We start from the raw sequence: 14,464 nt of genomic DNA, 5'->3' as shown, positions 1-14,464 counted from the left end.
TTGTGTTGTGGTTTTTGTTTTGTGGGGTTTTTTTTCCCCTCTGGACGTTCCCAGACCTGATCAAGAAGTGGGGCTACAGACAGGACATGAGAGCACCACTGAGTCTGCTTTACAATTGTAATTCATTTATTATTCTGGCTGATCTTGAACCTGCTCAATATGCTCATATTACTTGTATTCTTGGTGTGCTGGAGACCTCACAGTGTAAAGGCAAAGTGTGCAGCATATGTCCCTGGTCTCTTCCTGCAGGGTGTTATGTGAGCTACTGAGCTGGTAGGGCCCAAACAAGATGCCTTTTTAAAGAAATGCTCTCATGTCTTCAAGCAAACGTTTCACTTCCAGCAGTTCTGCCTTTCAGCAGTTGAACAGACTTGTCAGCATTCCTCCTGTTGAGGAAGAAAGACAACTACGTCTTTGGGCAGAGAGGAACCTCATGAGGTTCAACAAGGACAAGTGCAGAGTCCTGCATCTGGGAAGGAACAACCCCATGCACCAGGACAGGCTGGGAGTCGAACTGCTGGAGAGCAGCTCTGCAGAGAGAGACCTGGGAGGCCTGGTTGATAATAAACTAACCATGAACCAGCGATGTGCCCTCGTGGCCAACAAGGCCAATGGCATCCTGGGATGCATCAAGAAGAGTGGGGCCAGCAGGTCAAGGGAGATTCTTCTCCCACCCTACTCTGCCCTGGTGAGGCCTCATGTGGAGTCCTGTGTCCAGTTCTGTGCTCCTCAGCTCAGGAGGGACAGGGAAGTGCTGGAGAGAGTCCAGTGCAGGGCCACCAAGATAATCAGGGGAATGGAACATCTTTCATATGAGAAAAGGCTGCGGGAACTGGGGCTGTTTGGAGAAGAGGAGATTGTTAATAAGATCTCCTCTCATTTACAAATATCTAAAGGGTGTCAGGAGGTTGGGACATCCCTTTTTTTCTATTGTGTCTAGCAACAGGACAAGGGGTAATGGGATGAAGCTGGAACACAAAAAGTTCCACTTAAATATAAGAAAAAACTATTTCCCTATTGAGGTGAGGGAGCCCTGGCACAGGCTGCCCAGAGGGGCTGTGGAGGCTCCTTCCTTGGAGGTCTTCAAGACTTGGACATGTTCCTATGCGACCTGATCTAGGTGACCCTGCTTCTGCAGGGGAGGTGGACTAGATCTCTAAAGATCCCTTCCAACGCTACCGTTCTATGATCTTTGGCAAGTGGGGCTGTCGTTGTTTAGTGCTGTTACAGTGTGTTCAGTATTTCAATACAGTTTCAGAACACTTACTAATAAAACAATTGGTATTCTTCAGTAAAGATGGCAGAAACTGACAGAACATGGTGATGAAGAATCTGTTGAGCAAGCTTGGGGTTTGAGCAAGTACAGCAACTATACCTTTCACATAGTAAGTCTTCTTGTTGATATTTTTCCATGGGATTTTGTGCTTGGAGTCTTGATCTTGGAGTCCCACAAATCCAGGTAGGTGCAGGAGGTGAACACCAGTTTGTTGGCTTAGATGGGAAGTGTTACTGCCTAGTGAGCACACCTCACTTTCTGAATTGGCTCCACTCCTGATCTTTACCACCTAACAGGAGGTTTTGAGAGATTTTTCTCCAGAGCAATTGAACCAAATGTCATGTGGGGTGAAAATAGAGAGCTACCAAGGCATTTAGTTGCTCTTAAGTATGGAATGGAGAACCTTTCAGACTTGGGAAGGAAATACCCTTTATGTTTTATTTTTCCTATGAAGATGATCTAATATGTAGCAACGTGAAAGGAAAACTGAAACACTTGATTTGAGTGCTGCATTTTAACCCTAGAAAAAGTAATGATTTTTGTCAGTGTACAGGATTGGTGTTTGCAATAAGGTGTATCTGATTTTAGCAGTGACACAGGACAGCTGAATTCTGCATTGAGAACACATTTCTAGTAGAGTAAATCTTAGTCATTGGGTCAATACTCCCAAAGGTATTCTCCAGATGCCATGTGATCATAGCAGTGTTTTTATCTGAAAGGGGAATATTTGAGTTCATCTTAGTCTTCTGGGACTAATTGAAGATACTGCTTCTCAACAAGTCCCAAGAATTTATGTTTGCCAGCAGTTTTCCAATATGGGATTCAAAGTAAATTATGATCACTCATCTCACAGCACTAACATGCCTGTATTTTGATATGTAAGGCTTATTTTAAATGTGACTGTTCCTGATGATTAAAAAAATCCATTAGGAACCACAAGCTTGTAAAATGAAATGTGGGATCATAATGGATCAGAGAATGATTTGGATGGCTGAGGATTGAATTTTTAGTTAGTAAAGAAAAAAATGATCCTTTTCAGCTTTAAAGTGATGGAAATATGACTCTGCTGCAAATATAAGTCTGTTTAAAAATGGGTCGTGAAGTTTCAGTAACTTGGAGTAGGGTTGAGCTTAGGTGCCATCTGCTGGTGGTTCAGCAGATTTTGTACTGGAACAAATACTCACTATTGCAACCGCCAGCCATCTCAAAAATCATTTTCTTATGAATGAAATAGATGTTATAAATCTTTTCTCATTTGAACATGTTCTGTCAGTATCAAGACTGAGTTGTATGATATCAGAGGTCCTGCCTGTAAGTCATGAGATCTAGTGAGTAACTTCCATGTGGACAGTTGTCAGCTGACACAGCCAGGACTGAAACCTGAGCACACGACGATGCAGGAATCAGGGTTGAATTCTGGTAAGCAATAGGCAAAACCTTTATGATTAAAGGTGGACATTGATTTTTTTTTTTTTTTTTCCCTGAATGTAAGAATAGGTATATGGATTCTTGAAGAGTCAAAAACTGAAGTGTAGTACTTATATTTCACAGAGGGAAGACACTGGAAAACCAACATTTTTGTAAGAAAATTTATGTAACTTGACCTATTTTGTTGGAAAGTTGGCTAACACAAGGCAATGAGATACACTGATGATGTAAGAGGAGAAATTGTCTTCAGTGTTACTATGTGGATGTTTGTCAAGTAACATGGTGTACAGGGGGCAAGTCCAACAGGTTTCTAATTTTACTTGTAGCCACGAGAGAAACAAGGTGAACTCGAATTAGAGCAGTGTTGGAGTTTCCAGTGGGGCTTCTCCAGCTGAGTGGTGAGGTTTGGAAAGGACCCCTTTGTTTTCTAAACTCCTGTAAGAGGTGTCTAGGTGCAGCTGGAACTAATCTTAGCCTCTAGTGGAGCTCCCAAACCCAGCAATGCTGTGGGTGGTTATACTCTGACAAACTAAGTTCCCCATCCCCCCTGTGCTCAGTCCAATCATAATAATTGAGTCTGGGGTCATCTTGTTCCTTTCTCTGTCTTCACCTGGTTTCTGTCGTTATCTCAGAAGCCAGTTTCTTGCTTACCTCTGAAGTCACAGTTTGATTCATGCAGATATAATAATCCTCTCATTATCTGTGTCATCAGCTCCCTTCTTAACAGTTCCCTTTATTCCACTGCTTTGCATAATTCTCCCACTGCTTTGTCACCCTGAAGTTTGTGGGCTCAGTACTCAAAAGCTGTTCAGCTTTAGCAAGTCTTAATTCATCCTGATTTTTCACAATTAATTCTAATCTCTTACAATCCAGTTACTTCAACAGTTTCTTGTACACAATTACTTTGAATCAGCAAACCTGTGGAAACTTGCTACCATGTGACAGTTTTGTGTGTTCCTGTAAGCTTTAACTCACAAACCCAGCTGAAGTTGCTCTCTTACTGTAATTCAGTACCTCTGATACTGCAAGCACAATTTACTGTGCAGAGCTGGCTCTCCCCACAAGTACAAATACTCCTCTACCTGTAAAGACTGATTCAGCAATATTTTTAAACATGTCAATTTCCATTTTAATCTGACCTGTAAGACTGTAATCACTGGGTTCCTCGCATCCAAACTTAAAAGTCAGATTTTTTTTTTTAGAAATGAGAAGTGCTCAGGGAGATGGAGGGACAGACAACTATAAATATTCAGTAAAAGAATTCCTCTTCACCAGTCCAGCTCTGGAATGCTGAAAACCTTTGCTCTTGTTTTCAATTACACCTTTAAAGAACAAGAAAACACCACAGCTTTTATACAGCACCTTGTTTATGAGTGTTATTTACAAAAAAAAGAAGTAAATAAACTTCCCTGAAGCAAGAATTGATCACAGAATCACAGACTCTCAAGGGTTGGAAGGGACCTCGAAAGATCATCTAGCCCAACCCCCTGCCAGAGCAGGACCACCTAGAGTAGGTCACACAGGAACTCATCCAGGTGGGTTTTTAATGTCTCCAGAGAAGGAGACTCTTTGGAACAGCAAATTCCAATACAGTCATATATTTTCATATAACTTCTTCCATCAGCATGGCATTAAAACTTACTCTTGGAGTAATGGTTTCAGTCATCGACTCCAAGTAATGCAAACCTATTAACAGTGCATAAATGCTGACTTTCTGATATAGCACACTTTTTTTCCTTATTAGATGTTTTCTTCTTTTTGCAGGACTTGGATTTGGTCTTGGTCATGTTCTGAAAGAATTCTGGAGATACAGTTGACTCCACTGTATTTAGCAACACCTGGTAAAGCTGAGTCATTTTTGGAGATAAACTAAACAGATTTTCCACTGCAGGTGTTGATTTAAGCTCTTGATACAGCCTATGCACAAGTGTTCCACTGTAAAGCCTGCTCAAAGGAAAGAGAGAACTCATTTAGAATCGTACCTCTTCAGGACAGGTGCAGAAATGTGCTGGTTAAAGAAAAAATGGATCTTGGCTACATCCAGTATCCAACAGGGAGTCTCAGGGATACTTGTTCTAAACGGTGTTTTTCTCCATATTAATATATTTAAAGAATGGAGTTCAAACAGAGGGAAAACTGGCCAAAAGAGTTTGACACAGAAAATAAAACCTGGTAATACATTCCATCAAGGGCTTGTGTGGAAAGCAGATCTCTCAAACATCCTTACCTACTGAGGTCTGGCTCAGAGAGAGGAGTGCCTAGTAGCTGGTCGAGATACAATCCCATCTGAAGACAGCACTGCCACTGGCAAAAACTGTGTGCAGCATCTAAATCAAAGCCATCATTTTGCAGTTTGTTTTCATTCCATTTTAGAAACTCCTTCCATGCAATACTGTCATCTTCAGCACATAGAACTGCAGCATCTAGGTTATAAATGAAAAAAATTCATAGCAAATATATGTTCTGCTGTGAATATTAAATGAGCTATCTGCAATGTATGGAGGTCTTGAAATATCCAGTTCCATTCCAAGAGGCATTAGTAACGTTTTAAAATGTCTCAAACTGAACTTTAAGACATAAAATTACAAGTACGAATATCCAGGAGAATCTGAAATAGTGAAATTGGGAATTCCATTTGTTAGGTAATTTGCCTGCTCTGTTCTGTGGGTGGATCAATTCCAATAAGGTCCACCTCACTCACTTCACTTGGGAAGCAGGTGCCAACCACATTGGTCCCATTCCTATAAACTAGAATTAAAGACCCTATAACCCTGGTATGTGTCATCTTTACCATCTCATGAAGGGCTCCCAGAGGAAATGCCACCCTATCTCTAACAGGTGTAAACATTACTGAAACAATCCCTGGGACAATCTGGTACTTTCAAGTTCTCCCAGTGCACAGGCACACAGAGGGTGCCATGCCTGTGCAACTCAGCAGTTTTAAGTACAGATGATTTTAGAAAAACTCATTAAAAAAAAGAGTTATTGGAATGCATCAATAGTAGCTCTTTTGATGCAGGAGTATGTTAAGCTTACATTTTGTAACTTTTATCACTACATTACTCTTTCAGTCCTAAAGAACAAATTTATAAATACAAATGAATGTTTTACATGGTGGCAAAGCACTGTTTTACCTATGTAAAATTTTAAATTGATGGCTAGCACTGTTTTTCTGCTCTGTACCCAGGCAAACAATGTGACACCTGAGGATACAGTGTAAATCAATGCTAATTCACCTGAATTTGGACAACTCGCCATAAATAAGGAAATACTAATTTCCTAACTAGACTTTCATAGTACTTGAACACATAAAATTGTTTTCTTTACAGACATACCTGGATCATTTGTTATCCTTTCCAGTTCTCCAGATACTATCATTAGAAGTAAAGCCTTTAACTGATGCAACTTAACTTCTGGTTCTGAACAGCGTATCCAGTAACAGGTTACAGCAACAGGGAGTTGTAAGTGACTGGGGACAGGTTCCAGGAAACTCATTTTCACTCCTAGAGTCTCCAGCAAAAGCATCTGGCGGCGTGACATGGGCACCTGAAAATCAGTTCAAAACTGATAAAGGTAAGAGACTTTTATCTGCTGGCATAATCTTCCGAAAGGCAAATAAGCTTGTGTTTAAACTAGCTAGTACTTCATGGTTTTTGATCAGCTAAGAGGTAATTATTTATTATTTCATTAATTACCTAAGTTTCATAGATACTCTGAACAGGAAATATTAAGTACTATTTAAGCTTTAAAAACCACACAGCTAAATGTTAGGTAGGAGGATGAAAGAAATCTTTGACAGAGGTTACACTTCAAGAGGTTTCAGCATCATCTTCAAATCAGGTGACTTAAACTCCTAGGCAAAAGTTGACTTGGAAAATCCCGTAACTGTAAAGCATTAAAGTTACTTTGGTATGGCAAATACATATATATATATATATATAAAATGTATTTTGTGCCTCTTAGACGATAGCTTTGTGAGATATAATGATGCTGTCTGTTCTTGATCTGTTGAAAACATGCTTGCCTGTAATCACGAGTGTGAAGCTTGCATTTTTCACCTGCAACATACCAATTCCTAGCATGTTTCCTCTTTGCTGTGCTACTTAACTTGTAAGAAGTGAAGTTACAAACTTTATCCATTAAGCTCCTGCATGCAGCAGAATCACAGTAGTCTGTTCAGCTGCAAGTTGAATGCTTTATGAACCTCGACTGGGATGTTTTTGCCTATTCCTAGGGAGATATCCCCCCAGTAGATGAACTGAAATAATTTTGCCTCAATTTTACCTAAAGTACTTCAAATGCAGAATAACCTTTCTTCTTTTAACCTTCTGTTGAATTGGTAATTCCTACCTATTTATCAAGGAGAGTTGCTAAAACAGCAGCTCAAATTCATTACCAAAACGACATACATACCAAGACCAAATTAAGGTGTCATTAATTAAAACCCAAAATATGGCTTTTCAAAACTCAAGTGTTTGCGTATTACTTACTTAAAAGGCCTGTAACAATAACCTGTAGTAGAACCTTGGATCCATAGCTACCTGTAGCATGTAATGGCTGTACAAGTGATTGACTTTTATTCTCATGCAAAATAGCCACCAGCAAGTGGTAAGAACATAAAGCTCAGCCCACACACAGAGAGATAACAGTTGATCTGAATGTCAGAATGGGCTTAAATAGGCAGTATTAGAAGACACAGATTGTATTTCCAGATGTTTCAGAAATTACTGTGTACAAAACTTCAGTTACAAAACTTTAGGAATGGGAGATTACTTACCATTCACGGCAAGACTTAGTCTTAATCATTAGAATTAAAATACACAGAGATGCTAATGGTGACTGGAACTAAGCTAGTACAACTTTCCTTTGACTACATGCTGGTTTCCAGCTGCTGTGCTGTGTGGCAAGCAGCCAGGTTCCACCTTAGCAGGATGCCTATTTGCAGCAGGTAAAATTGCTGGGCAGCTGCAAGATTCATACATGAAATAATGGTGATTTTTAGTAAAAATGCTTATGTCAGATTCTGTTTCAGAAGACTGCTCCAAAACATCCGTAGCTTGATCAAATATAAATTGAGTTTGCAGTGTTAAATTGCCCTTTTCTAAATTTTAGGAAACTGAGTTCCTTCCTATAATGATACAGAATATATAGGGTGAAAGAAGGTCTTAGAAGTTAACCTCTGTAGCTTCTCAACTCTCACAGGGCAAGCTCAGAGCCTGCAGTTACCTCTGCGGTAAGTGGTTAGTTAGTGAGATGGCTTTGTTTAGGCATCCCATTTGGTAACCATGAGTTCCAACTATTCTTTTGTCACTCATGAAACACTGTTAACTGTGATCTGCTCTGACAACCGTTTACCTCCATTATCTTGTCCAAAGCAAAATGATCATCACAAAACTCTGTGGGTAGGCTTGCTGCTTGAACAAATGTTTTCTTAAGTGTCTTTTGGAGTCTGTCAAATTCACATACAACCGGCAGCTTGTTGGTCTGCTTACTTGGAGAAGCAGCTTCAGTATTTTGAGATACATTCAGAAGCAGTCCATAGATAACTTGTCGGATGGGCAAAGCTGCCCTGTGTGCGCTAGGTTTCTCCATGTCCTCTACCTGAACAGGGAGAAAGGTACTTCTTAGCGTCAGGACATTGCTGGTGAAGGGAGCCAGCTTACCTTTTGCCAAAGCATCGAGCACCCACTGTGGTAAGTCAGCTTTCCTGGCAGCCTCGCACTCGTACTTTCCGTTCTTAAAAAAGTCCTCCAGATTTTCATCCGATGGAACGTAATCCTCCATGGCCGTGCATAGAAGCGTCCTTATTTCTTCTCTTCGGTGTTTCTCCAGGTACTTCAGCACACCGTCGACCGCCTCCGCCGGCTCCGCGAACTGCGCCAGCCACCGCAGCAGCCCCTGAAGGCGGGCGCTCTTCCCTCCCTTCCCCGACGCCAGGCGCGCCCTGCTGAAGAAGGCGTCCAGGGCCGCCGGGTCGATGTGGTCGTTCCCGCTCAGGACGGCGAAGAGAGGGAGCAGCCTCTTGTTGAGGTGACTGAAGTGCCTGCAGAGCCTCTCCGCGGAGAAGCAGCGAGCGGGAACGTAGCAGCCCCGCTCCCCGTCCCCCGCGCGGACGCTCTGCCACTGGAAGTGGCTCAGGGGGCAGTAGCCGGCCTTCAGGTCGAACACGTAGAAGTCGCTGTCGAGGGAGAGGACGGGGCAGCCCCAGCGGTTGGCCAGGCCCGCGACTTCCCGGTCGGCCTCGGCGAAGCACTGCACGAAGGGCACGCCGAGGCGGCCCAGCGCCTGCACGAAGGCGTCGCGCGTCAGCACCGGCACCAGGCACCCGCCGCCGCCGCGGGAGAGGCCGTGGGCTGCCCGCAGCCGCCCGGCGGCGCGCTCCCGCAGCGTGCGCAGCTTCCTGTCGTCGGCGTCGCGCCCGCCGTCCAGCACCACGAAGGGGGCGATGCGGCAGGCCCGCAGGCTGCCGAAGAAGTCGCGCACGGCCGCCGCGAAGAGTCCGTAGTCGCCGCCGCGGCGGAAGTCGACGGCGGAGCCGAAGCACAGCCAGTGGTAGAGGTTGCTCCCGTCGACGACCAGCTTGGTGTCTCTGAGCCGCAGGTCGCTGAAGAACGCTCCGCGCTCTTCCAGGAAGCCCGTCAGGCCCTGGACGCCCATGGCGGCCGCGGGCCCGGCACCGGAGCGAGTGACGGCCGAGCTCCTCCAACCAGGGCTCCGACGCCTCTTCCCGCCCCCTGCCCCTCAGGGCGCGTGCGCCCGGGCCGTGTCCTAGCAACGGCGCCGCGAACGCGGGCCCGGCGGAGCGGGCAGCCCCGCGCAGCCCCGCTTGGCTCCCGCGGCCCGGCGAGGTACGAGCCTGTGCGCGCCTCCTCTTTCGCCGGGGGCTGGCAGCGCCCTTGCCTCAGGCCATCCCAAGGCGAGCCGTGCAAGGCCGGGTGCTGGAGGCGCAGAAGGCGGTGGGGAGGTGGCGGAGCTGCCGGCGAGTGAGGAAGGAGCACACCCGTGTGAGGGGGAGCGGGGCGCTTCATGCCGGCGTGTCTCGCCCCCAGTTCCTCGGGGCGTACATTCTGAGTCTTACCTGACCTGTTAATAAGGTAATGACGTCTCTGAGGTTCTACTCGGGGATCTCTGTTTCCTCAATGTGTGTCAGGGAGATGTCCCTGATAGCCGAGTACATTTGCGTGATCCGTAAGTCTGACGCCACTAATAAAACCTTTCTTAGTTATCCTTTCTCTGGGCGTGGTAAAATCAGAATCAACTGAGATGATGTTACTTCAGACTTGGCTCGATTTATGAAGATGTTGCTGAAAATAACAGAGTCAGCATTCAGAAGATTTGTTGGGTGTTTTGTTTTGTTTTTAATTAAGAATTTTCTTTTCCCAAAAAAAGCTTAAAGGAGTGGGCTGGTGAAGTCACTGGCAGGAGAAAAAAATCAAGGCATTTAAATACTGAGGGTGTTTGGAGTTTAAATATAAAATCTCAGGAGTTTGTACTGCAAGGGCTGGGGTGGCAAATGTTGCTGTAGCACAGGGGTTCCTAAGGAATAAAAGGAAAACTTGATTGAATTGGAAAATAGCCAAGACTGGCAATGAAAGGCTTATCTTGGTGACAGAAAATATCAAGAGTGTATTCACCATTGTTAAAGAAACCTGAAGGAAATGAAAAATGGTGTCTCTACGTGAGCAAAGAAGGGTTAGGGGAAGAGGTGGAGGTTGATCAAGAGCTGGCTGAACGTGAGCCAGCAGTGTGCCCAGGCGGCCAAGAAGCCCAATGGCATCCTGGCTTGTATCAGAAACAATGTGACCAGCAGGACCAAAGAAGTGATTGTGCCCCTGTACTCAGCACTGTGAGGCCTCACCTTGAATATTGTGTTCAGTTCTGGGCCCCTCACAAGAAGAAGGACACTGAGGTTCTGGAGTGTTTTCAGAGATGGGCGACAAAGCTGGTGAAGGGTCAGGAGCACAAGTCTAATGAGGAGTGACTGAGGCATCTGGGGGTGTGCAATTTGAAAAGTGGAGGCTGAGAGGAGATGTGATCGTTCTCTACAACTACCTGATAGGAGGTTGTAGTGAGGTAGGGCTCAGTCTCTTCTCCCAAGTATTAAGTGGAAATGGGCTCAAGTTGTGCCTCAACACTGGCACAGGCTTCCCAGGGAGGTGGTGGAGTGATTGGACTCATTGATCTTAAAGGTCTTTTCCAACCAAAATTCCGTGATTGTATGAAGAATGGGTCAAGAAAGAATTATTACAGCAGAAAGAAATAAAGAACTTTTAGAACAGTTGGGCTTTATTGAAAGTCTTTTAGGCTTGTGGGTAGTCATAAAGCTCTAATTTGCAGAAGAGAATAGTGAATCATACAGAAGTTGTGATTTCAGATTTCACTGAAATGGGGAAATCTGATGGGCAAATGAAAGAGCAGAGAAATCAGCTTCTTAATTATTGATGGGGGCAAACTCACATTACAGGTAGAGATTATGCTTCAGTATATGCAAAAAGTCATGAAACTCGTATCTTGAAATGCAGATAGTTTTGCTGTCAGGTACCATTGTATAAAAATGTAGTGAGGAAGAGTGCCATATCTTGGGGAACTGTCAGCTGAAATACAGCTCTTGAACTTTAAATAAAGTAATCTGTAATCACCTGCTTATGCATAATAAACACATTATTCTCTGTGTTATCAGTTCAGTGAATTCATTTGTGATTGATTTAGAGGAAGGCTGGCTATGTCACCTCAACATTATCTGGAGTTTTTTATTTTGCTGCAAGCTGAGCATTGTCATAGAATTAAATGAAGATTTTCATAAGAATAATACATTGACAATCAGTTTTGGGGTTTTTTTTTGTTTCAAGTATTTCCTGTGAACATCCATGGAAAAGGATTTGACAACTACATTCTAGAGAAATTTGTATAGTTTGTTACATGGAGAAATGCTGAAATTTCAAGAAACTGCAAAGCCTGTCACTGTGGCCAGATGTAATTCTGCTGGCTCAGGTGCTATGATTGCAAGAAGATATGCTGTTCAGAGGAAACTTGGCAATGGAAGCTTTGGAAATGTGTATCTGGTTTCTGATAGAAAAGCAAAACAAGGAGAAGAACTGTAAGTAAACCCTTTGCATAGATAAAATAACAATATTTGGATCTTATTTATTGCATTGTAGACGTTTCCTTTGTATTCATGTCTCATCTCTCAGTCTGATGTTACATTGCAGCCTTAACTGTCTAACTTTAGCGAAGCTATAAGAAAGGAGGAGGCTTAATGCTGACTTAGCATTCCAACAGAGTCTGGTTTTGTTTAAAGTATCAGATAAGCTATGCCTATCTTATTGTGGTTTTATCTAAGTCCTTTTTAATTTACCTGTTGCAAGACAGAGTGAAGGTAGATAGAAAATCACAGACCCTCATCTTCATAGTGATGCACACCTCTGAAGCTTTGTAACAAAGAATAAAAGCAATTGAAATACTTGTCACTTATTGGTTGGACAAGTTGCTAATGTAAAATAGACACTGTGGAGAAGACCCTGGTGTTTACTTAGAAAGAAGGTGAGTTTTATCATTGTCCTGATGAGGAGAGCAAAGGTGTATGCCAAAGTTTATGAATTTACTTTTTTTCTTTGTAACAAAATTGTTATTTAAATGCTTAAAGCTCTCTAATTTATAAGCTGTAATTTCATCATTATGTCAATAGGTAATGTATGTGTGTATAGTATAATTGAACCATTTTTGAAGTCTTTTTTTATTTAGAAATAAATTTGTTCCTTGAAGTTCTTACCAAAGTGCTTAGGGGTTTTTTTTGCCTTCCATCCCATGCTTATCCATCCTTATGAACTTGATGTTTAGACTAAGAATCCTTTGTCTAATCAGATCCAGCTACTGCAATGTCTGTCTCTGTAACACTTCATTCCATTGCACGTGCCCATTGAAACATGGAACATTTAAAGGGAGCGTGAAAATGTCAGTCACAATTTCTGAATGTATTTTAATGGACTTCTGTCTTCAATTCTGATGATTTCTTATTTATTTACTCTAGGCAAGATTTTTTGGTAACAAATGGATGCTTTCAGGACTTGATTTAGTGTAATCGTAAGGACTCAATTGTTGGAGGGGTTTCAATAGAAACTTCATTGTAGTGATGTCCTGGGTTTTTTTACAATTGAGTTACCTAAATGAAAGCTGAGAAGTATCACAGAATGGTAGGGGTTGGAAGGGACCTTTAGAGATCATCTAGTCCAACCCCCCTGCAGAAGCAGGGTCATCTAGATCAGGTCGCATAGGAACATGTTCAGGCAGGTTGCCTGTTGGTAATAAACTAACCATGAGCTAGCAATGTGCCCTCGTGGCCAACAAGGCCAGTGGCATCCTGGGATGCATCAAGAAGAATGTGGCCAGCAGGTCAAGGGAGGTTCTTCTCCCTCTTTACTCTGCCCTGGTGAGGCCTCTTCTGGAGTCCTGTGTCCAGTTCTGGGCTCCTCAGCTCAAGAGGCACAGGGAAGTGCTGGAGAGAGTCCAGCACAGGGCCACCAAGATGATCAGGGGACTGGAACATCTTTCATACAAGGAAAGGCTGCGGGAACTGGGGCTGTTTAGTCTGAAGGAGACTGAGGGGAGATCTTATTAACATTTATAAATATCTAAAGGGTGGGTGTCAGGAGGTTGGGACATCCCATTTTTCTATAGTAGCCAGCAACAGGACAAGGGGTAATGGGATGAAGCTGGAACACAAAAAGTTCCACTTAAACATAAGAAAAAACTATTTCCCTGTTGAGATGATGGAGCCCTGGCACAGGCTGCCCAGGGAGTGTGTGGAGGCTCCTTCCTTGGAGGTCTTCGAGACTCACCTGGACATGTTCCTATGCGACCTGATCTAGGTGACCCTGCTTCTGCAGGGGGTTGGACTAGGTGATCTCTAAAGGTCCCTTCCTATCCCTGCCATTCTATGATTCTGTGATTGTATGATTTAGTCCTTGCCACATTCTCTCTAAAGTTCCATTTAGGTTAGTAACAGAATGCAACTTAATTGCATTCTTAAACTAGACTAGGCTGTAGAAAAAAGGATGAATGAACAGTAGATGGTGCTAATACAATATGTAGAGATAAAATATTGCTAAAAAAAAATATCATAGGTATCTAGTTTGTACTCTATAATAATTTTTCGTACTTTTCCTGAGGAGACATGAATTTCTTCAGTTCAGTCACAGTCTATTTGTATTTCATTTACAGCTGAAACATATGATTAGACAATAATTGTAATTACGTCTTATTGTTTTCATTTCTGTCTAGGTAAAAAATCCTTAGGTCTCAAAAATGTGGTTTTAGAGGAAAATTCTTCCTTTAGTAATGAATATACACTTTTATCTTGTAACTCTTAATCAATATAGATGAAAACTCAAACTATCCCAAATAATTATTAAAAGTAAATACATATTTAATATCTAAATAAATAACATTAAAGCTGCTTTTGTGCAGTAGTAATATGACTTGTTCAGTTCTGTGGAGGAAAACACAAGTATTCTGCTTTGCTTTATAATTATGTTTTTTTTCCCAACATTGTCACACATGGTTAACCAAAAACAATACAAAGAATACCCCTTTGTATATGAGACTTTTCCCAGTGCAGAAGAAAATGATGAAATAAGTTAGCAGTGTTCTCTTTCGTGTTCCAGATAAGATATTCTGCATTTCTTTGGGATACTAATTAGGAACCATTAATGTTGCAATAGCCATAAACTTTTTACATCAAGAGCTGAACTGTTCAGTGCTAGT

The 14,464-nt window shown here is 42.7% G+C and overlaps 2 protein-coding genes across 3 annotated transcripts in view; one reads left to right on the top strand and one right to left on the bottom strand.

Moving 5' to 3' along the window:
* Positions 1 to 4,053: 4,053 nt before the first annotated feature.
* On the bottom strand, positions 4,054 to 9,427 carry ASTE1 (asteroid homolog 1). Its single transcript, XM_061997355.1, has 4 exons — positions 8,060 to 9,427; positions 6,040 to 6,250; positions 4,932 to 5,127; positions 4,054 to 4,648 (listed from the first exon to the last, which is right to left on the bottom strand). Exons 1-4 carry the CDS (start codon positions 9,359 to 9,361, stop codon positions 4,363 to 4,365), a joined length of 1,995 nt encoding a protein of 664 aa, XP_061853339.1. The 5' UTR covers positions 9,362 to 9,427; the 3' UTR covers positions 4,054 to 4,362.
* Positions 9,428 to 9,699: 272 nt separating this feature from the next.
* NEK11 (NIMA related kinase 11) overlaps positions 9,700 to 14,464 on the top strand; it is a 34,597-nt gene continuing 29,832 nt past the window's right edge. For both annotated transcript variants that reach the window (XM_061997356.1, XM_061997357.1), the window contains exons 1-2: positions 9,700 to 9,798; positions 11,554 to 11,801. In XM_061997356.1, coding sequence (XP_061853340.1) covers positions 11,632 to 11,801 — 170 coding nt within the window. In that variant the 5' untranslated portion in view covers positions 9,700 to 9,798; positions 11,554 to 11,631. The remainder of the gene's footprint in view (positions 9,799 to 11,553; positions 11,802 to 14,464) is intronic.

This window comes from Colius striatus, chromosome 5 (genome assembly GCF_028858725.1).
Source record: "Colius striatus isolate bColStr4 chromosome 5, bColStr4.1.hap1, whole genome shotgun sequence".
NCBI classification, from domain to species: domain Eukaryota; kingdom Metazoa; phylum Chordata; class Aves; order Coliiformes; family Coliidae; genus Colius; species Colius striatus.
This window is presented reverse-complemented; position numbering and strand designations above follow the sequence as displayed.

Excerpts from the sequence above, each read along its gene's own strand:
- ASTE1 (XM_061997355.1), bottom strand. The coding sequence starts at position 9,361 with ATGGGCGTCCAGGGCCTGACGGGCTTCCTGGAAGAGCGCGGAGCGTTC. Across the intron at positions 5,128-6,039 it reads AAGGATAACAAATGATCCAG|ATGCTGCAGTTCTATGTGCT; the intron begins GTATGTCTGTAA and ends TTTATAACCTAG. Across the intron at positions 4,649-4,931 it reads TCTGAGCCAGACCTCAGTAG|GCTTTACAGTGGAACACTTG; the intron begins GTAAGGATGTTT and ends TCCTTTGAGCAG.